Source organism: Papio anubis, chromosome 17 (assembly GCF_008728515.1).
Source record: "Papio anubis isolate 15944 chromosome 17, Panubis1.0, whole genome shotgun sequence".
Classification (NCBI taxonomy): domain Eukaryota; kingdom Metazoa; phylum Chordata; class Mammalia; order Primates; family Cercopithecidae; genus Papio; species Papio anubis.
The window spans coordinates 60,989,745-61,013,310 of record NC_044992.1 but is presented as its reverse complement, the minus strand read 5'-3'; the positions used below and the strand labels follow the sequence as shown (position 1 = coordinate 61,013,310).

Below are 23,566 nucleotides of genomic sequence, written 5' to 3'. Positions count from 1 at the left end.
ATTCTACCATGTGGTTTCATTTTGTTGTTGTGTTTTTTTCACTTGTAACCAGTGTAGGGGGTCACCCAGAAAGAAAAAAGTCCTACCAAGAACCCTGGCTACACAGCCAACACCATCTCCAGGCTGTGGTAGTAACTGAAGTGAAGAGGACTTTTGTTTCTGGTGAATCTTGTGTCTGTCTTACAGAGAGAAATGAAGGGGAAGGAAAAAAAGGGGTTAGCTTGTCAGAAAAAAATAAAAAAGGAAAAAGAAGAAAAGGAAGGAAGGAAAGAAAGAAAAGAAAAGAGAAAAGAAAAGAAAAGAAAAAAGAAAAGGAAAGAAAAGAATTACTGACCTAATTAATTGCCAGCAGAGTCCAACCACCACTCTGATGAATCTAGACTTCTTTAATATGGGTCATTAATGGGAAAAAATCATTGGCCAGATGAGAAAATTTAAGACTACGGAATGATTAAATCTAAGTGCAACAATCAGCAAAGTTCCCAAAGAAACACACATAATTATAAAAAAAAAAAAAGGGAAGATCTTAAAAATACTACTATTTAGAATTTTGTATTAGTCACATTTGAGAGACCTTGCTTAGCTCACAATAATTTCCTCCTTAGTTCTTGGGTTTTCAAATAGTCTCATTTGTTTGTCCTACTGATTTGTTTTCATGGTAGACTTTTGATTATGACTTGATCTAGTGGGAGGAATATTTCTTTTACCTCTGTTGCTTTGTGTTCTGAAATTTGGATGTATCTTTATGGAATTTTTTGTGTTTTCTCTGTGACACTCCAGGATAGTAAGAGGAGGAGAAGGAGGGGGGAGGAGGAGGGGAAGTAGCAGCACATAACATTTTTTGAGCTTTTACAATTTTCCCTCATTGTTCTATGTACTTACATAGATGAATTTAACCCCTATAATAACCATATATATATTAATACTGTTGTTTTCCCACTTTTTGGGGGTAGAAAAACCTGAGGGGGTAAGAGTTAAATGGATTGTGCAAGGTCACACAGCTAGTACATGGCAGAGTCAGAATTTGAACGCAAGTTCGGCTCCAGAGTGTATACACTAACGCCTAAAATACATCTCTGGACATGTTATTATGCTGGGAGAATAAATTCAGATTCTTCTCCTGTGTCTTGTACCTGATACATGCTCTACATACTTTGGGGTTTCATTTTCTATGGGCGATTATCTGTCTGTCTATCTATCTATCTATCTATCTGTCTGTCTGTCTGTCTGTCTGTCTTACAGAAATTGGACAGAGAATACAGCTTTACTCTTCCCTGAGGTTGTAGGTGAAATTTTCCTAGTCTGTTTTTAGCACTGGACAGTCCTATAAACCCTCTGGATTCCCAGGAATATGAACTCCAGCTTACCAACGTTTCAAGGACCAAGTTCAGGACAGAGGGTCATTAAAACACCTAAGGTTTGGTTTTCAGTCCAATATATCCTTCAACTGCTGGAGTATCTGAAATGCCACTCACAACTTTAGGGAAACTTTAAATTCCTTTTCAGTTTTAACACCTGGAAACATGTCTTTCTGTCTTTGTTTGTTTGTTTGTTTCTTCCATTGTTGTTTACATTCTTCATCTTTTTTCTTCCTTTTTTGAATTTGACTATATATTGGAAATTCAATTTGGGGATCTATTTTACCCACCATTTCCATGCCCTTCTAGCTGGAGGCTGGGCACTTTAGTTTATTAGGTCACTATTTGTGGGGAAATTGTTAAATTACATAAGGAGAATGGCCTCCCAAAATGAAAATAAATAAGAAGAAACAGGTCAAGAAAAAGGAAGAGAAAGCATACACAAGAAACAATGGTAAGAAATGAAACTAATAAATATATTTAATCTAATTATCATTGATATTGTAGCTGTGAATTTTAATACAATTATAAGAATGGTAGAATGAAAATGATTCCTAAAATAAAGTATAAAGGGTCTAAAACAATGATAACAACAAAAACTTTCATAAAAACCTTAACTGTATTACAGGTGGTTTAAACGTAACTTTGAGTTCTGTTGTATTCCTAATACCAAATGTTAAGAGTGTTTGGCCGGGCGCGGTGGCTCACGCCTGTAATCCCTGCACTTTGGGAGGCCGAGGCGGGCGGATCACGAGGTCAGGAGATCGAGACCATCCTGGCTAACACGGTGAAACCCCGTCTCTACTAAAATACAAAAAATTAGCCGGGCGCGGTGGCAGGCGCCTGTAGTCCCAGCTACTCGGGAGGCTGAGGCAGGAGAATGGCGCGAACCCGGGAGACGGAGCTTGCAGTGAGCCGAGATGGTGCCACTGCACTCCAGCCTGGGCGACAGAGTGAAGACTCTGCCTCAAAAAAAAAAAAAAAAAGAGTGTTTATGACCTCCCTTCCCACACCCCATGAGAACTTTAGAACACCTATATTAGCAGTGTTTGTGCCAGTTTTCAATGTAAAAGAAGTGGCATGTCACTGTTGACTATTTTTAAACACAGAAGTAATTGCCAAGGAGAGAAATTACACACACACACACACACACACACACACACACACGTATACACATAATAGTATCATAGCTGTAGTTGTTGTTGTTGTTTAAATTATCTGCTTTGCTCCAGAAAGTTTCTCAGCTTTATGATCATTAACATCTGTGGATTGGGAGCCATGTCAAATATTTGAGATTTCCCAATTCATGGACTTTGGTTTCCTGTTTTGTCATTCACTGTGGCAGGTCAAGAAAAGTTTGCAACTCTTTGCAGAGCAGAGGGAGACACACTATGCTATATGAATTGAACACGTTTCTGTTTGTTATAGTCTTCATGCACAAAAACTTATCTGAATCTTTTTATATGTTTTGTAGACCTTGGCAAACCAGTGGCTTATTTTGTTCATGTGTATTATGAAATCCTTCATCCACTGTGAAGAGGGTGGGAGAAATAAATTTGTGGAAAAGTCTTCATTTGTCTATCCTAGGAGTTTCTCCAAAGCATACTATGGATTGCTTAGCTTTATTCAGAAAAAAAATCAGCTCCAGAATATTCTGCTAACTTAGTCTGAATTAGTTAAATATACAACTAACTGGTAGTTGTGTTTATTCATCAGTAGTGAAAATAAAATAGATACAGATTTCTCATACAAATTTAACTGCTTTGTTTGATTATTGTTTTTACTCTTTCTTGTTCCTGCCTCCATCTTGGTCTCATCATTTCTGAAGAACTAGTTCCATTTTCCTTGTTTACCATTTTCTCCCTTATCCCTGTAGTTGAAAGGCTAAGTGAACAAACACAGAGTTTTTTTTATTCCCAACCAACCACGGAACAGTCATTTCCTTGCAGAATAATTGGCTTAGGGAGGAAGAGACACAGAAAACAAAACAAGTTCATCATGTACAGCTTGGTCTGGCTACACCCCTTTTCCAGAAGCCAGGCTGTGTAAGAGCTGCTGGAGTAGGCACCCATTTAAAGAAAAAATGAAGAAGCAGCAATAAAGAAGTTGTAATCGTTACCTAGACAAACAGAGAACTGGGTTTGACAGTGTTTCTAGAGTGCTTTTTATTATTTTCCTGACAGTAAGTAAAGTTCTATTTTGTTGTGCTATGCCAAATATGTGGGTGGACACTGCTAAAATCAATCTGTTTTTCAGATGTTTCCCAATTCTTATGTGTTTTATGTTAAAGACCTAAGACTAAATTTTTCTGCTTCTTCCCAACCACTTTGTATTGTGTAGATTGTAACAGCAAGACATAGAAAAATGGAAAACATTTGCTTCTGTGCTAGAGAATTATCTGAATATTTTTATGTAAAAATATGAAAGAATTTCATTTTGAGGTTACAGAAACTAAAACAAATTTTTTGTGTTTCTTTATTTGCAAACCTTTGGACAAAATTACTTTCCCATATGATTTCTTTTTGTTTCTTTTAAAACTAATTTTGTAGTTTCCTGAGTTATTCAGGGACTTCTGAATTCAGAAAATTGAGAGAAATTGCTTTATTCTTCTTGTATCTCAGAACCAAGTTTCAAGTAGTTTGAGACTGGATTATGGTTTACAACCTAACTCTTTTGATAAAAGTTGATTCCATCTGAAAGTAAAGTTACAAGAAAACACTTTATTGAGGTTGTATCTAGTGTTAATTTATTATTCAGACAAATTTAAGTAATCAGACTTTTGATGTTAATTTGATTAGCTCTGAGATTTCTGTTTAAATGTAAAGAACAAGAAATTGCTATTAACAGGATGAAATTAATTTAATTACTCTATTCATGTACTTAAAGTTCTCTTATACAAGGCCAAAAATGTGAAATTATCTTATAGGTTCTGAACTTGAATTACAGCTTTTCCATTTCAGTTCTCCAATTTATTGCAAAATTGTGATAATAATCACTCTGCCTTCCCACCATCACCCACTCCCCTAAAAAGCTTAAGGTGAAATATTTGAGGTGAAATTTTACAGTCATAAATTATTGAAATAGTATATTAAATTTATGTTTACACTTTTTAAAGGTAGTAAATATTTTCCTCAACAGTATGATCAAGGTTTCCCTTATTACACTTACTTTTTTCTAGGTTGTATTCCACCATGATTACTTTCTCCTTCAGTGAATAGGCTAAATGAATATGAAACAGAAAAGTGTGTATCAGCAAACTAAAGCACTTCTGTGCAAGAATTTTCTTAAGAAATGGAGGATGAAAAGAGAGAGCTTATTGGTATGTTTAAAAATTTGTCTCTTTCCACAGTTAGCACTCTTACAGTGTTTCAATACCTATTGATTCTCTTATGTTCTCTTTTGACTAGCAAATGGGATTTATTGATTTTACAGTTCTCTCTAGTTACGTTTGTTGAATTGAGAGACTCACCACAGTCTCTGAAGAATAACATAATTAAAGACTAAGATAATTACTCATATAAAAAGAGATTAAGTGAACATTTAATTATATGATAAATTACAGCAACTGCTAGAGCTACTACCAAATGTCATACGCTTACAGCCAAGAAGTACAAAAAAAATGTTGCCAGGAGAAATGGAGACATTTTAATTCTGTGGATTTATTTTCAAGGACATGAATTTTCTACACAAAGATTGTTTTTAAGAATTATGATCAACTAACACCACTGATAGTCAGTTTGCATCAAGCAGGTGGGCTAATCATAGATGACTAGCCTAAATCTCGGTGGCTTAACACAGCAAATGTTTATTTTTAACTCCTCATGGTCTAATGAAAGTTGAGAGTGGAAGTAAAGTAGGTTGGGTGGGTGAAGAAATCTTCTTCACACAATCATTCAGGCACCTAGGCTTCATCCAGGGCCTCCGCCACCATCCTGGACCTTGAAAACCTCTAGAGGATCCTCTGCATTCAGTCAGAACATCAGGAAACAGTGGGACCAAGACAGTGAGAATATAGAAATTTGTATATGTCCATGAACCAGACCTGGAAGTGGTACATATCACTTTTGCCCACATCCTGTGGGCCAGGAAATCATTTGGTTCCACTTAATTTCAGTAGGCTGAGAATGTAGTCTAGCATGGTACCAAAGAGGTAATGATGATTGACACTGGTGAACAGCAATAGTAGTAGCCTCCACCAGCCAGTTCCTTTTCACGTTCTTTAGTTTACAATACAAGGATATGACAACTGGCAAAAATATTGCTATTTGCCAACATAAACTCTATCTAGGATACTCCATGTCTTATAAATTCTATAGTCAGCTGTCCATGCATAAAGAGATTGTTATCCTGTTATTCACTCCATTAGCTTCTATGAGGGCTTCTGCAGGAATTCATGATTTAATGCACAAGTTTTGTTCTAGTATTAGAGAATGATAAATGTGGCTACTGTCTTAGTATTTATCTTTCATTTGATTCTCCATGCTCAGAGGCTTGGAGAGCAGAGAGAACATAACTGTATAGCACAACTGGAATTTGTTTTCAACAGTATTTGGTATTGACTGAGATCTTGAAGTGAACGCAACCTTAATTCCTTATTTTTCTTTTTTTGTGCATTACAGGAGTGGGGACTCTCAATACTTCTAGGACTGTGTATTGCTCTGTTTTCCAGTTCCATGAGAAATGTCCAGTTTCCTGGAATGGCTCCTCAGAATCTGGGAAGGGTAGATAAATTTAATAGCTCTTCTTTAAAGGTTGTGTATACACCAATATCTAATTTAACCCAGCAGATAATGAATAAAACAGCACTTGCTCCTCTTTTGAAAGGTAGGTATACTCATGGCAAAAAAAGAATTACTGATAGAAGTTTATATACTATTGATAAGTTGTCTACACATTAATTTGAAGTTACAGCCATATGTTATGCTAATAACTTAAGTATTAAAATAGCGTACAAATCTGGTTAGGTTATTGCTTTCTCTCACAACAATTAGTCTTTGAAATATTTTCAGCTTGATGGGAGTCCAGTTTAGGGAAGTCTATATTTCTATTGGAATATAACTAAACCTAGATTTATACTTTTAGATTTGCAGGATAGTATCTAGAAGGAATATAGTCATTGAAAATTGTGTGTGCTTTTAGCATGTCATACAATGATTAAGATTTGTATTTCAGGAGAAAAACATCTAAATAAATAAAATAGGTCATGGTTATTGAACAATAATTTCATAACTTTGAAAAGTAGAAATGAATAATCTGATGATTATTCTGTTCTGAATGTAGTACAATCAGTAAACATCTTTAAAAGTCTTTATTCTAAATGAGATCATTATGATGTAACCAAAATAAGCAAAATGCATATTTTATTCATGGGCAAATTGGGTTCAGTTTGGCTATTTACTCTTTAATCCTCCATTCCTGACAAGTGAAATTCCTAGCTATTGAAAGTAGAGTCACTTTTTAAAAATCTTGTTTTCTGCAGAAGGCAAAGGTCATGTAAATTGTCTTTGCTTCAGTAAATCTGAAATAAGGAATCCCTGACTATATAGTAACTACAACAATTACTTCTGTTTTTGTACTCCGATTCTCTTATGCATACTTAATCTGGCACAATGTTTTTTTATGTACTTAAAACTTGCCCTGATACTTGTCATTATGAAAAGAAAACATGTAATTCTTATGCATGTCTTCTGATTGTAGAATCTAAACCATTAAAAGAAAATTTCCCCCCTCGCATTTGGGTTCAAGTTTGATTTAAATGGAAAATGATTTTAAGTCTAATGAAATTATATGGGGAAACAGCTGAATATCACATTATGTTGTGGCAAAACTCTGTTACAATTTTCTGTCTATTTTTACCTTGTAATTCACAGGAACAAGTGTCATTGGGGCACCAAATAAAACATACATGAATGAAATACTTCTGGAAAACTTTCCATATGCTATGGGAATCATCTTTAATGAAACTTTCTCTTATAAGTTAACATTTTTACAGGGATATAACATTCCACTTTCGAAAGAAGAAGGTTTCTCAGGTGACTTTCCGTATCAAATATATTATGGCATTTTTCATGTTTTCTGCATAAAGAACAGGTGAGGGTGGGCAACAGAGATGCTTTCAATGACACGAAAGCCCATTTCATTACTGAACTTATTTCAAGGTCAATCGTATGTTCCTGCTACAGGATGACTGCAAAAATTGTAGAGTCACCCAATATGTATGTTTTGAGCACGCACATGCATGTGTCAAAGGGCACATGAGTAACCAAGACTGACAGGCCCCAGCCTCAGGTGAGATTCCAGTTTAGCAGCAAAGACAGACATTGAACAAGTACAAGAAAAAATGTTTCATGGGCACTCAGGCCAAGGGTTCCTAATAGTGGGATTAGAGAAATCTTACCTGGGGAAATGATGTTTAAAGGGAGACCAGAATGAATAGCAAGTGTGAGGTGCTAGAAGCATTGTGTTTCAGATAGAAGAAAGGTAATTGTGAAGGCCCTGAGGTGAGAAAGGACATCTGTTCCTATATCTGGAAGAAGACCAGTATAGCTGAACAAGGAACATGAAAAGGAATGTAATGGGAGAGTGAAGCTGAAGTCATTCAAGTGCTACCTCCTGTGGCATCTTGTAAATCTAGGCAAGGAATAGCCACGGAGTCACTTTAATCAGGGCAAAAATGTAATTTGGTTTCCAAGATTAGGGGAGCACTCCAGATATAGCCTGGAGAATAGATTGACGAGAGGCTCTGGAGAATGTCAAGAAACAAGGAGTCCATTATGACTGGAGCAGAGTGTTTGCTTTCATCTCCTTTTTATTTTCTAAGACTTTCTAAGCAGGCTGTGGTCTGCAAAAATAAAATTGCCTTATTAAAAGCTTTCATTTATTTTCTTCCTTTTTCTGTGTGGTTAACAGTCTACTGGTGAGCCAGGCATGGTGGCTCATGCCTGTAATCCCAGCACTTTGAGAGGCCGAGGTGCATGGATCACCTGAGGTCGGGAGTTGAAGACAAGCCTGGCCAACATGGTGAAACCCTGTCTCTACTAAAATACAACAATTAGCTAGCAATGTGGCCTGTGCCTATATTCCCAGCTACTCGTTAGGCTGAGGTAGGAGAATCACATGAACCCAGGAGGTGGAGTTTGCAGTGAGCTGAGATCACACCACTGCACTCCAGCCTGGGCAACAGAGTGAGACTTCATCTCAAAAACAAAAACAAAAACGAAAACAAAACACCACCACCAAAAAAGTTTACTGGTAGAGTCTCCTCTAGATTGTTTTCTTTCCAATACTTGTTTCATATTCTCCAACTGCCCTCATCCCATAATGTTGGCTGTGCTTTTCTTTGTGCTTACAGCTCATTGCTGGGATGGATATGATGAGTTTCCATGTAAATTGACCAAATACTGGAATAGAGGATTTGTGGCTTTACAAACAGCTATTAATAGTGCCATTATAGAAGTAAGTGCTTGATTGAAAAATTCTACTAATTAATGTCAATTACTTCCAGAGACCTTAAGATTTTGATGAAAGATAATTGTCTTAGTCTGTTTGTACTGCTACAATAAAATACTTGAGACTGGGTAATTTGTAAAGAACAGAAATTTATTTCTGGAGGCTGAGAAGTGCAAGATCAAGGTGTTGGCAGGCTGAAAGACTGGTGAAGGTCCATTCCTCATAGATAGCACTAAGTGTCCTCACATGATGGAAGAATGGAGAGCAAAACATGCCTCAGCTAGTTCCCTCTAGCCTTTTACAAGGCACTAATCCATTCATGAGGGCTCCACCCTCATGACCCAACCACTACCCCAAAGGCCCTCCCTCCTAATACCATCACAATGGGAATTAAGTTTCAACAAGAATTTAGGAGGGACCACTTTCAAACCGTAGCAATGATACATAATCAGATTTTCCTATGGTTATATAATGAAGTAGATATTCAGACCAAGGAACACATTGCATATCTATTTGAAAACTTTAAAGCCAATGTTACTGGTTTTAAAACTAATTTTGAAGTGGTTGTAGAGTCACAGAAGGCTGCAAATACAATGTACAGGGAAGTGCATGTAGCCTTCATCCAGTTGCCTTTACTGGGAACATCTTGCATAACTACAATATAGTAAGAAAAATTGGAGAACTGACATTAGTAAAATACACAGAGCTTACTCATAGTTCACCAGTTTCTATCTTTTAAATAATAATTATGTTTGTTTAAACTCTACTTTAGATCACAACCAATCACTCTGTGATGGAGGAGTTGATGTCAGTTACTGCTATAACTATGAAGACGTTACCTTTCAGAAGTAAAGATCTTCTTCACAATGAGATATTTATTTTCTTCTTCTTGCTTCATTTCTCCCCACTTGTATATTTTATATCGCTCAATGTAACAAAAGAGAGAAAAAAGTCTAAGAATTTGATGAAAGTGATGGGTCTCCAAGATTCAGCATTCTGGTGAGTGACTAATTCAAGTAGCACAAGTTAATAAACAGGAAAATTAAGAAGCAGTGAAAAAGTGTTATTGTTGCAGAGCATCATGGTTTAAACTTGATGCATTGGCTACTTTTTCTTTTGTTCTGAGTTTTTTATTTAGTCTGTTGAATTTTGTCATGCAAAATAGTGCTTATAATGTGCTGAGCACTTTTTCTGTGCCATGAATGTCTTAAGCCAACCCTGACATAGAGAAACTGTCATTCGTTTTATAAGCAAGGAAAATGAAGTTCAAAGAGAATAAGAGAATTGCCCAATGTGAGATGAAGGGTAAGTGCTGGAGCTGACACTCCAACCCAAGTGCCCTGAATGCAACTTGTTTGCTCGCCTGGTCTCCTTACAGTTAATAGTTGATTTCTCCAGATTTTCTCATGTTGAAGAGAGTATAATCCTATAATCCTATAAAAGATGACTTGTGTACAGGGGTTTGGCCACAAGGCATAGATTTTTTGGAGCAAGTAAATACTATATGTTGGAATTAAATGAGAGAGCTCACACAATATACCTAGGACATACAACACAAAGGCTGGCATGTAAGAAGGCCTTAGTAAGGGCATTTGCTTTATATATTGATATTTATATCTTGCCCCAATCCACATATAATTTAAAGTGATTTTGAAATAATGTGTGTGTATACATATATATGTGCTATAGGTACATATTTACATACATTATGTATGTATATATACACGAGCAGGTGTACACATACATACACACATATATATGTACACACACACTCATGTATGTATGTAGGTAGATAGATATGTATTTGTATTATAATAAAGACAAATAATTAGAAGTAGAAATAAAGACCTAGCAAATAGGCCAGGCACACTGGCTCACACCTGTAATCCTAGCACTTTGGGAGGCCCAGGCAGGCGGATCACCTAAGGTCAGGAGTTCGAGACCAGCATGACCAACATGGTGAAACCCCATCTCTACTAAAAATACAAAACTAAGCTGTGTGTGGTGGCGTGTGCCAGTAATCCCAGCTAGGAGGCTGAAGGAGACTGGGAGGCTGAGGCAGGAGAATTGCTGGAACCTGGGAGGCAGAGGTTGCAGTGAGCTGAGATCACGCCACTGCACTCCAGCCTGGGTGACAGAGTGAGACTCCATCTCAAAAAAAAAAGAAGGACCTAGCAAATAATCAGTAAGTAAGATTGGCAGATAGGAATGCAAATCATACAAGCTCCAAGCTTCCAAAAGGCTTTTGCAATACTATCAGTGACAAAATTCATACTGTCTGCCTAGAGAAAGTAAAAAAGGAAAAATAATTTGTTAATTTTACCCCAAAAGAAATATAACATTTGTTACATTAAATCCTGGGAGATTTTTTTCTATCTACTCCCCGTATGAAGCAAATACTCTTTATGGTTTTGGAACTACCTGGAATGGATGATAAATTATGAATTGAACAATTCCTTGTGAGCCACGTGTTACCTGAAATGAAACTACGGTCCAGTAAATTTTTAATTTTCTATAAAATATATTTTATTAATGGAGAGAATCTTAATTCTAATAGACATAAATTGTAAGATAGAAAAAGAGGAACCTGTGTCTTCAAACAAAAAAGAGAGAAGGAGAAGTTTTTGCAGTGGAACTTCGGGAAATACAAAATAATGTACATAGAGCCTCCCATGGAGTCAGGAGGGAACCTCTGTAAAAGGGACCTGCTTTCTGTCCAGGGCATGTCCTATGGGACAGTGTCCCTGCAGTCACCTGAGACCAGGGAGGCATGAGCAACTCTATATTAAAGTCAGAAAGGTATGGGACATTTGGGTGTGAATTCATTCTCAGGATAAGTGATTCTTAGTATGTATGCGACCTAAAAACTTAGCAAAATAAATTCATATATGCATCCTTAAAACTAAGAAGAAAAAAGATTCTGAAATGTTTCTACTAAGTGCAGGGTATCTAGTGGAAATAAACTTTATGACAGGTTCTTTTTACTAATGTAATAAATGTGAAATGTGATCAGTATTCTTTAAGTATAATGCCTGAATTGCTTTGTTTTTAGCAAGATGGTTTTTATAACTTATTATTCCACTCCACCCCTGCAAGTGGTTCCTTTTTCTAAGTAGTGGCAATTTCTAGGTAATTTCTTTCATTTATAATTTTCATATCCTGTGGTTTTTCAATTCCTACCTAAAGTAGTTCCCTTCTGGATTCAGGAAGTGGGCTTTACAGAATGTGATATGTTTTTTAAAAATGCTGATGTTTCTAACACAGACTTAATCATTGTAATGGCGTGAAATTTAAAGAGAAGTCAAATAACCAATAAATCCAGTGTAAACATGTTCTATTGGGACATGTTGATGCAAAGTCCTGATTTTAATACTTGTGCTGTATGCTTCAGCTATTGAATTCTCATTTTATTAGTCAATGTTAAGTAGAGGAAAGGTCTCTTGACAGAGATAAGGCCTACATCTTCATGAACTCTGTTACCAATTTATTTTGTGACCTTAGATAAATCCCTTAACTAATAATAGGGATTGCAGTTTCCTCATTTGTAAAATGAGACACTTGGGCTAAAATACGCTATAGTCTTATTAGATCTAAGATTGAATACTCTTTCTTAATAATCACTTCATAAAAATATCAACACTAGCACCTCTAAGGCAAAATCATGCAAATATTTAAGGGTGCAGCATACTTTATACAAATTTAAGTGAAGAAATCATAAATAGGAATAGAGAGAATAGAATGGGCTTAGTAGAGTTGTGAAATTTCAATTTTCTACTATGAAAGAGACTGGAGGTGCTGCCTGCTGAGATTCTCATGGATAGTCAAATGATCAACTGCCCCAGTGTTTTTAGAGGTACTTGATTGATCAGAGGCTTTTAAGTTGCTTGCAATTCTACAATTAGGATGGTATGGCAATATCTAACAAAGCTGAAGGTACAAAATGCTTTGAAACACTCTTGTACATTTTTCTCAAAAAAGACAAGTACGAGAATGTTCTTGGCATTGTAATAAAAAAAAATGGAAACAACCTAAATTTCCATGGGCAGCAGAATTTTGGGTCATATTCTCATAATGAAATATTATACAGCAGTGTATAATACTGTTAATGCTGATTGATAAAGACAGCTTGCAGAAGAATACATACATATGATATTGTTGATACTGTTTAATAAATAGTCATACTATTTATATACAACACACGCACACAGAGCTGTTGCCTAACATGTAGGCACAAACAAGGCACAATGGCCCAGCTGTGCTTACAAGTAGCTTAATTAATTTTGTCTTTTTTTTTTTTTTTTTTTTTTTTTGAGATGGAGTCACTTTGTCACCCAAGCTGAAGTGCAGTGGCGTGATCTCGGCTCACTGCAACCTCGGCTTCCAAGGTTCAAGCAATTCTCCTGCCTCAGCTTCCTGAGTAGCTGGTACTACAGGCATGCACCACCACACCCAGCTACATTTTTTTGTATTTTTAGTAGAGACGGGTTTCACCATGTTGATCAGGCTAGTCTGGAACTCTTGACCTCAAATGATCCACCTGCCTTGACCTCCCAAAGTGCTGGGATTACAAGCGTGAGCTACCGTGCCTAGCCTTGGCATCCTTTTTTATTGGTTGGTGCCTGTAGCAGTGTTCAGTATATATCATCTCTGTGTGCATATGTGGTAAAGGCAATGAAAATGAATGACAATTATAAAGAAGGAAAATTGCGATTGAAAAAGGATATGCAATGAGCTTCTGCTGTAGGATTTACAGTATAGTTATTAATCTAGAAGGTACAAAGGTAGTTATATTTTGTTCTTTAGATGCTTTTGTGTATATTAACTATTTTGTAAATAAGTTAATATAATTTATATAACTTTTTGTCTTTATTTAGGCTCTCCTGGGGTTTAATCTATGCTGGCTTCATCTTTATTATTTCCATATTCATTACAATTATCATAACATTCACCGAAATTATAGTAATGACTGGCTTCATGGTCATATTTATACTCTTTTTCTTATATGGCTTATCTTTGGTAAGTTCATACATTTATTACCACTTTCTCTGCTTTAGATCTTCGCTATATGTAGCTAATATTAATGCCCTAGTAGGTTATTGCAATCACTACTTTCATGTCCATTGTGTGTGCATGTGTGTGTCCTTGTGTGTACTCGAGATAGTTTCTATGGAGTGAAAAAATTATGTAATCCAAATAAAATTTGACCTGCCTTTTGCATGAAGGTCTGAACTAATGAAATGATGTATCAAAAAGAAAAAATGATGCTGACTATAAAATATCAAAGGCTTTTCTGTATGTATTGAGGTTGTTTTTTAGGGGTGGACCCCATTTTTTTTCCCTTAAGGGTGCCCATCACATGATAGCTGATCACAATATCTCTTCTCCCTCTAATATTCTGTCTCATATGCACTTCTCATTTCGCTCCCGTCTCCCTTCTCTGAACAAAGTCCTCTAATTTCCACCCACCAGGATGTTTTCTGCAGAAAGTACGTAGATGCTCCTTCTTACATTAATTTAGTTTCATTACATTAATTTAGACCCAAGTCTGCTTTTCTACCCTATCCTCAGCTCTTATTCCAGCTTTCCCCCCACCCTTTACTCAGCAACAAAAGCCCTGCATTTGAGTAGGACAAATAAGGATCCTCTTTCAAAAGAAGTTGAGGAAAGAACAGACTCATTATACCTTAATATTTTCACCACTTTCTCACTGATAAATATTTATGTCATGACATAAAAATCCTTATTTGATTGGGCTGCCAATGATTCTCAGTGAGTTAAATATATTTTATAGCAGTTGAACGTCTTCTCTCTCCTGCAGGTAGCTTTGGTGTTCCTGATGAGTGTGTTGTTAAAGAAAGCTGTCCTCACCAATTTGGTTGTATTTCTCCTTACCCTCTTTTGGGGATGTCTGGGGTTCACTGTATTTTATGAACAACTTCCTTCATCTCTGGAGTGGATTTTGAGTATTTGTAGCCCTTTTGCCTTTACTGCTGGAATGACTCAGGTACGAGCCTAGTTAATTGGTTTATTACTGAAATGTCAAAAGAAGTAGATAACTTCATACCCTGAAGGATCAACACTACTCAAACTAAGAACTTTTATTCTAAGCAATTTTTCTAAAGTTAAACTTTAAAATGTTATTATTACATTGTAGAAAAAAAGTCACCTCACAAAGAAACTTAAAATTTAAAAAATCCTCCAGATTTCACCTCTCAGATATATTTTCATTTTGAAGTATTTTCTTCTAGGTTGTATTCCTATATACAAATATTTACTTTTATTACTATTCATTTAACATAATGAAAATATCTGCTAGTTTATTAAAATTTTTATATGAACCTACTTTTATTGTATAAACTATGAATAAACTATTGTATGTATAAACTATTGTATTGTATGTATAAACTATTGTATAAACTATGAAAAACTTTCCAAACACAAGCATAGTTTAACAGATAATTAAAAAGTAAATCAAAGTATCCATGAACTAGATCAAGGAATAGAATGTCGCCACCAGTCACAAACCCCTCAGAACACTCCTTCGTAAAGGTAAAAATTTTATGATATTCACTTCTTTGCTTTTCATTACCACCTAAGTATGTGTTCCTAAATAAAATTTTTGGTTTTGCATATTTTAAACTTCATAGGAGTGATGTTGCACAAAGTGTATTTTTGAAAATCTCTCTTTTTTCATTCAACGTGACGTTTTTAGGTGGCAGCATAGTTTTTGTGTAGCTATAGTGTAGTGTTATGTAGCATCCTATTGTGTTAATATATTATCAATTTTCTTATCGATAGATTATGATAATTTTTAGTTTTTGAGCATTTTTAATAAAGCTGCTACAAACATTCTAGTACACATTTCCTACTGAATATGGACATTCCATTCTGTTCATTATGTTAATATAACAAACAGAATAGTGGGGCTGAGAGTATACAAATATTAATCTTAGTAGCTACCACCAAATATTTTTCCAAAGTGGTTGCATCAATTTAGTTTTACATCAACAGTGTTTCAGAATTCCAGTTTTTCTAACACTTCACTGGGATTTAGTATTATCAATCTTTCACATTTTAGTCATTCTGATGGTTATGCAATGATATATCATTGTAGTGTTAATTTGCATTTTCCCGATTATTGATGACGTTGAATGCTTTTGTATATGCTTAGTGGATTATGAATTTTCTTTTTTCTACATTACCTATCCAGGTCTTTGACCCATTTTTCCTCTGAGTTTTCTATCTTCTCCTGATTGCTTTTTAAGGATTCCTTATACATGTTGAACATCCGACATTTTTCCATTATTTGTTGCTAGCATTTTTCCTCTCTTAATGGTACCTGTGATGAACAGAGATACATAATTTTGATAAAGTCCAATTTTTCAAGTTTCTCTTTTATGTAGAATGCTTTTTTAAAATCAATTTAAGGAATCATTGCCTACACCAAGTTTACAAATATATTTTCTGACTGTTTATCTAGAATATTGGCTGGTTCAGCTTTTACGTTAAGATATAAAATCCATTTCAATATAACTTTTGTGTGTGTATAGGTAGAGACAATATTAATTTTGCTACACAAATATCCAATTTCTCCAGTTCAATTTATCAACTAGACTGTCCTTTCCCTGAATGAATTGCAATCTTTCTTTTATTATAACTCAACCAATCATGTATTGGCCAAAATGCCTACCCTTGCACTGTGGCCACATTGTCTTAATTGTTTTGCTTTATCGTATGTCTTGTTATCTGGCAGTAACAGTTTTACCTCTTTAATCTCTTTTTCAAGAGAGCCTTGTCTATTCTAATTTCTTTGCAATGATGTAAATTCTAGAATTAGCTTATCAAGTTACATAATCACACACTTAGATGCCCGTGCAAAGCTATTAAGAGTGTGATGCAGTTGAATTTTTTGATCAGTTTGAAGAAAATTGTCATCTTTTTTTCAGCCATGAACATAATCTATCTTTGCATTCATTTAAGTGATCTTCAATTTTCCTTAATAATTATCTTATTTTTATTTTTATTTTGAGACAGGATCTTGCCGTCACCCAGGCTGGAGTGTACAAACACAGCTCACTGCAGCCTCAACCTCCTGGGCTTAAGTGATCTTCCCTTCTCAGCCTCGCGAGTAGCTAGGACTATAGCCATACACCAGCACACCTGGCTCATTTTTAATTTTTGTAGAGAGTTGGTCTCACTGTGTCTCTCAGGCCAATCTCAACCTCCTGGGTTCAAAAAAGCGATCCTCCCAACTCAGCCTACCAAAGTGCTGGGATTACAGGTGTGATCCATGTACCTGGCCTGTTTTAGTTTTCACTGTAGAGGTCTTCCACGTTTTTATTTGATTCGTTCCGACACTTTTGATATTTTTCATGCTATTATAAATAGCATCTATGTTTAAATTCTTATTTTTGAACATTTGTTGTTAATGTAGAGAGATGCAACTGATTTCTGTATGTTGGTGTTATATCCAGCATTCTTGTTATATTCTCTTATTAAACCCAATATTTTTTCTGAGTTTTATATTGGAATTATATATAATCATGTTGTCTTCAAATAATGATGGCTTATATTTTTCCCATCGCAATCCTTATGCTTTTTATTTCTTTTTCCTACTTTCCTGCACAGGTCCAGACCTCTAGCACAATAATGAATAGAAATGCAGGCAGAATAAAAGCTTTCAACGTTGTGCCATTAAATATGATGCTTATTGTTGGTCTTGGTGCATGTAATTCATCAGCTTAAGGAAGATTCATCTTCTTAGTTTGTGAAGATATTTTCTTTATTAGGAATAGATATCATATTTTATCAAATGGTTTTTTCTGTGTCTATTATATTGATCACATTATTTTCCTATTTAATCTGTTTTATGTTTAATTACATTGATTGATTTTCAAATGTTGACCCAATTTTGGATTCCTAGAATAAATTCAACTTTATCATGAAAATGTTAACATTTTAACATAGACTGAGAAGCTGTATAGTGTGCAGGGTAAGGAACTGGACTTAGGAGTAAGACTTTCTCTGTTCTAATTTCACTTTGCCGCTTTTGGCTACTCAACTTTGCTGTGCCTTAGTTTTATCATATGTAAAATGCAGGTTAAAATCTTACTATTTTTATAAGCTTTATTGCTTATCTGATGGAGTTTTAAGGAAGATTAAATGGGATAATATATAAAACACTTAGAACAGTGCCTAGAACATAGTTGCTGTTATTATATGGCAAAATTCTAAATACAAACTTTTATTTGAAATAATAACTAGAAAAGGAGGTAAGTTCTCTTTTTATCTAATTAGAGGCTTCCAAAAATTTATTATATTCTTTCCAACATTTGTATTTCCTTTGTTGCCCAGAATAGATATTTGTAATATTGCAATGATTTTATGAAAACAAACAAATGAATTATAATTTAAATTCTTATACTTAGAACATTGTTTTTATTAAATACATGTTTATTTCTAATTATTTTTCACTGTAAAATAGAAATATTTTGACCAATACCTTTATTTACTTAATTAAATATTTGACTAGTAACTACTAAGTGCCTCTTGAAAAAGCTAGTTAATAAATTAATACTTTTTGCTGCTATGCCAAGCTATTTATTTATTTATTTTAAACATTTATTTTTATTTTTTGAATCTTAGATTATCAAACTGGATTATAACTTGAATGGTGTAATTTTTCCTGACCCTTCAGGAGACTCATATACAATGATAGCAACTTTTTCCATATTGCTTTTGGATGGTTTCATCTACTTGCTATTGGCATTATACTTTGACAAAATTTTACCCTGTAAGTAATAGTGAGTTTTTCTCTGACCTCTATAGTTATTAATTACATTGAATATATTTTTTAAGATTATATAGACTTTTAAAATGAATATTAAATATTTCCCATTTCAAACTAATAAGTTCATTATTTCTACTTCATAGTTTTTAATGGTCTAATGAAATTTTTATGTAAAAACAATTCTTATGACTTTACTATAACAGTATATTATAATTGTATGACAACAATAATTATAATACATCTTATAATTATGTGGTAATTAAATAATGTTAGGTATTCATGGATCCCTGAAAGTGTTTTGAAAGGGTCGTATTAGGACTTGTGTCAGAACAAGATAAAATAAATTAGTTCTTATGGTTGTTTGGCTGGTGGGAGGCCATTATACTGTGGAAGTGCTTTCTCGTGAATATTTGTTCAGCATCATTCTCAAAATGTTTTATATATTGTTCATATTTGCAGAAGTATATTGATTGCCCTGTTAGATTATCTTGCAAACAACCAAAAATTTCACATAAGCCCAGAATTTTTTCACACACTCTAGAATGAGAAAGTTTTTTTTCTGGCACAATCTTCTTGTTTATCCTCTTATTTTATACCTTCCTTCCACTATTTAAGGTTGTCTTATAGGTTTTCTCTGTATTTACTTGTACATATTCCTGTCTTTCTGTGACTTCTGGTTGATATATGAAGGCCCTTAATAATAAATTCAACCTCATTTTTTAAACTGGAAAAATATATTTAAAATGTTACTATAAATGTATTCTAAACAAATACAGTTTCTCCATGTATTCATGCCTAAGCAGGAATATATAGATTTCAATATTATGTTCAATTATGTTGCTATGGTCAAATTATTTAAGTTCACAAACATGTCTACAATTATTTTTATGTACTATGCTAAGGTTTTGTGTTTTCCCAAATATTTGGTTTCATTCATTCACCTAAATACCTTTTAGGCCACATTAAAAAAATTTTTAATAAATATGTTTATTGGGTGATACAAATCTCTTTCTCATGAGCCTATTATCAAGGATAATGCAAGCCATTGTTAAGACTGGAAAAAAAAGGAGATATAATGGGTTTCCTTGTTGGGAGTCCTTTTCTACAGATATAGACAACAGAGGCTCTAAGATCTGTACTAATGTCTTGATCAGAGAAAAGCTGGAGTCCAACTCAGCTGGTCATACACCTAATGTTTTATTTGAACCTCACTTTCATATTGACTTTCTTTTTTTTGATCACATTTTATTTATACTTTGTTGAAAGCTGTATTATATTGTTTAACTTTTGCAATATGTTATTTCCTTTGAATTCTGATTGTTTACTTCATTATCAAGTTTTCTTCTTAATAATAAATAGAGTTTTAGAAGAAAAAAGTGTCTCTATGATGCTTAAAACTTCAAGGCATTCTGCATTGTTGTGAGCAAGGCTTCTTTGCTCATTGTTTTACTATTACTGATCCTATTTTGTTGCCTCTTGATTACTTAGATGGAGATGAGCGCCGTTATTCTCCATTATTTTTCTTGAATTCATCATCTTGTTTCCAACACCAAGGGACTGATAATAAGGTTATTGAGAAAGAAATTGATGCTGAGCATCCCTCTGATGATTATTTTGAACCAGTAGCTCCTGAATTCCAAGGAAAAGAAGCCATCAGGTAATCACACTTATAGTTAATACTAATACATGAGCACAAGGCTAAAGAATTATTAACCAAGAGCATCAGGGTGAGCTTGAGGCAAAATATTGAAGGAGAAGATATTTGTTTTTGTCAATGTTACTTCGAATTGCTCCATTTCCATCGCCATCAATTTCTTCTGTTACTTGAAAGGAAAATTCTCCTTGATTATCAGCTCCATATCATATTATCCACCCACACTTTATCTTGTCCCCCTTTCTGCCTCTTTCTCTTGTGCCTACCTCTCTTTTATACTTGCTCCTTTCATTCTGTGAACCTCTCTCTCTGTGATTTCATCTGGCTTTATACGGTAAGTTGGAAGAAGTAAGAAATTCTGAATCAGAAATTCTTAGATCCTAATACTCTCGTCTCTCATTTGATGTGTAATCTCGGAAAAATGAGTAAATTTTATGAGTCTCAGTGTCTTCTATGAAACAAGATTAATATTGACTTTGTAGGGTTGTTATGAGATTTAGCATATAACAGAATTGTATGAGGAACAGTTAGAATATCTGTTTTTAGCCAGGGATTCTAACTCAGCAGTTTTGGAATTGAACCCAAGTATCATGGATTTCAAAATAGCTTTGTAGATTTTTCTACAAAGTTTGGTACAAAGTTAATGAATCAGAGCTTTAAATAGCAATCGTTTATTTATTAACAGATGTTTACTTAGTGCTGACTATGTACCTGATTTGCACATAATTCGCACAAAAAGCTTATGAGGCAGGTATCTTTATTTTCCCCATTTTGAAAATACAAAAAGTGAAGTAATGACAGCTTAAGCCTTTTACCCAGTATCACACAACTCACAGGTGGAGAACTGGAATTGTAATCCAGATAGTCTGCCTCTACAGTCTATGCTCTTAACATACTATTGAGATGTCAGGAGGCAAAAGAAAATGAATAAATAGAGAACCATAGCTAGGAAGTGAAATCTTTCCAAGACAAAGAGACCTAACCCGTATACCTAGGCTTCCTCCATCTAGTTCTTAACCAGTTTTCCATTTAAGTTTTCTGAGTGGGGCAACAGCCCTTCCTCTGCTCTAGCTAGGAGTATACCAGCTCTATAGAAAATATCCATCCAAACAAGAAAGGCAAAGTGAGGAATAATTCTGTAAAACTCAGTTATAGTGTCATCAATCCTTCTTTACCAGTTGAGGGCACAAAATCATATTGTATTATATTATTATTCAAATTATAGTAATTCTCAGATCCAATCTTCTAACAAAATCTTTTACTTACAAAGACCTCAAAATTTTCTTTGTTCTTCTACTGCTGCCTAGTGGCCTAGGAGAGAAAGTAAAATGTCCTCCAGCCCCACCTTCCCCTGACTTCTCCCCTCTTCTCCCACACCCCCACTGTGCCTCCAAACCTAGCCAATGTATACAATGTTGACTAGGCATACCTGTCACTTGGTCTGGATTCTTAGCTCAGGTGGAGACCCAAGGCAAACCAGGGAAAGAAAGTCATTTGATGCAAGTACTATTCACTAAAGCTTTTGGCTCCATTGTGGGGCACCTCACCCCTGATCCACACCAAAGCGAGAAAGTAGGCTTAGGCAGTCAATGTTGTAGCTCTTTAATGACAAGGTGGGACACACTCACTGACTGTTAAAGCAGGTCTGGGGCTGCAAGGCATTCTAAAACTGCCTTTCGACCATCCAACAGTAGATGCAGTTTCCAATCCACAAGTTTTATCTCTTCTTTCTTCACAATGATCATTTCTTAGTAGCATCATTACTCTTCCCCACCTCTAGACAATGTCAAATCTTTTCCAATCAGTTCCAACGTGTGAATTCTATTTTGTATGAATATAAAAGGCACTAAGGCATCGATTTTTTTCTTCCTATGTGGTCTGCTTTATATAAAAATGAACTCTTCTCCTTTATATACAAGCGCTTTATATACAAAGGAACTCTTCCCCTAAGATACGTAGAGCTTACAGGATATGTAACCTTTAAGCTCTATGTATCAGGGATATGGATGAAAGCTTGTAGAATTCTAACCAGAATCATGATTCTGGATTTGTAAAAATATACAGTTTTTATTCACAACTGGTTCTTCCTCATTCATAACCCCTAAGTCACATTTTCTCTGGGGGCAACTGTGTGCACATATGTGCATTCCTATAACTATAGACCATTCAGGCAATATTCCCAGAACACAGGTAGGATGTCTGCCTGCCCCAGATGTAAATGTCTGATTTCATGTCTAAAATCCGGAAACACCAGCCCCTCTTAAATGGAATTTTCTTTATTAAAACAAAACATTAAAGTTTCACTTCAACAGGGATTCCATTTTACAAAGAAATGCTGAAATAAAATACCTGGTGAGACTCATCACCTTTTAACTTTGCTTAATTCATTCACTCAACCAACATATTGCTGCTGGGTTCTTTACTAATCTTTAGGGCTGCAAAGATGAACAATAAACTGTCTTTCAAGGAGCACACAGCCTAGGGAAGAAGATAAATAGGTACATGAAATTCAATGTGATAAATGTAGGGATAGAGATATTAACTACTGTTATTTAGTCAATAGAAGTGTTAACTACCCTAGTTCAGGGAAATCGAAGAAGAGAACATCTATTTTTCTTTTAAATAGTTAAAAATTACTGAATAAATTTAGGCTTTTAAAGCTGACATATTCACCATCCGGGTTGAACAGATATAAACATTATTGTCATATTAAACAGATATAAACATTATTGTCATATTTGCTTTGTATTTTTGATGGATATATTATATGTTTATTTAAAGTCTCTTTTGATCTCTTTAAAATATTTTCTCCCTGCTTCATCAGGATTGACCTTTATAATGGATTTGGTGTTCCCACTTTCCATTCATATATTTACATATTGTACCATACACTTATAGCTCTAAACAATATGTGATATAGATATATGTGATATAACTCTGTGTGTTTTTATCTCCTATAATCTATAAATAGTATCAGACTGTACTTAAGTTTCTACATATTGCTTCTACACTCAGCATTTTGCTTTTTGGGATCTATTCATAGTGCTGACTATGGGCTAATGCATTGGTTTTAATTTTTGTATAAAAATATTCTAAGATATGAGTCTACCATTTTTATTTATCTTTTCTTACATTAAAGAATATTCTGGTTGTTTCTAATTTTTTGCTCTGACAAATGATGTTGCAATGAACATTCTTTTAAGAATAAGACAGATAAAAAGGATAAAAAGGTTCATTTGTGCATATGTACATATGTGCATGTGAGTGCATGTGTATGTGTATACGTATATGTGTATGACACACCCAGCAGAAAAG

The 23,566-nt window shown here is 34.7% G+C and overlaps 1 protein-coding gene across 2 annotated transcripts in view; it reads left to right on the top strand.

The window, feature by feature from the left end:
• The first annotated feature begins 2,571 nt into the window (after nucleotides 1–2,571).
• Nucleotides 2,572–23,566, top strand: part of ABCA6 (ATP binding cassette subfamily A member 6) — a 61,050-nt gene continuing 40,055 nt past the window's right edge. Inside the window, exons 1-10 of one of the 2 annotated variants that reach the window (XM_003913346.5) lie at nucleotides 2,572–3,540; nucleotides 4,537–4,677; nucleotides 5,978–6,182; nucleotides 7,229–7,390; nucleotides 8,710–8,813; nucleotides 9,580–9,806; nucleotides 13,682–13,823; nucleotides 14,626–14,811; nucleotides 18,453–18,600; nucleotides 20,086–20,254. In XM_003913346.5, coding sequence (XP_003913395.2) covers nucleotides 4,582–4,677; nucleotides 5,978–6,182; nucleotides 7,229–7,390; nucleotides 8,710–8,813; nucleotides 9,580–9,806; nucleotides 13,682–13,823; nucleotides 14,626–14,811; nucleotides 18,453–18,600; nucleotides 20,086–20,254 — 1,439 coding nt within the window. In that variant the 5' untranslated portion in view covers nucleotides 2,572–3,540; nucleotides 4,537–4,581. The remainder of the gene's footprint in view (nucleotides 3,541–4,536; nucleotides 4,678–5,977; nucleotides 6,183–7,228; nucleotides 7,391–8,709; nucleotides 8,814–9,579; nucleotides 9,807–13,681; nucleotides 13,824–14,625; nucleotides 14,812–18,452; nucleotides 18,601–20,085; nucleotides 20,255–23,566) is intronic. The other variant, XM_021929342.2, reaches the window with a different exon arrangement.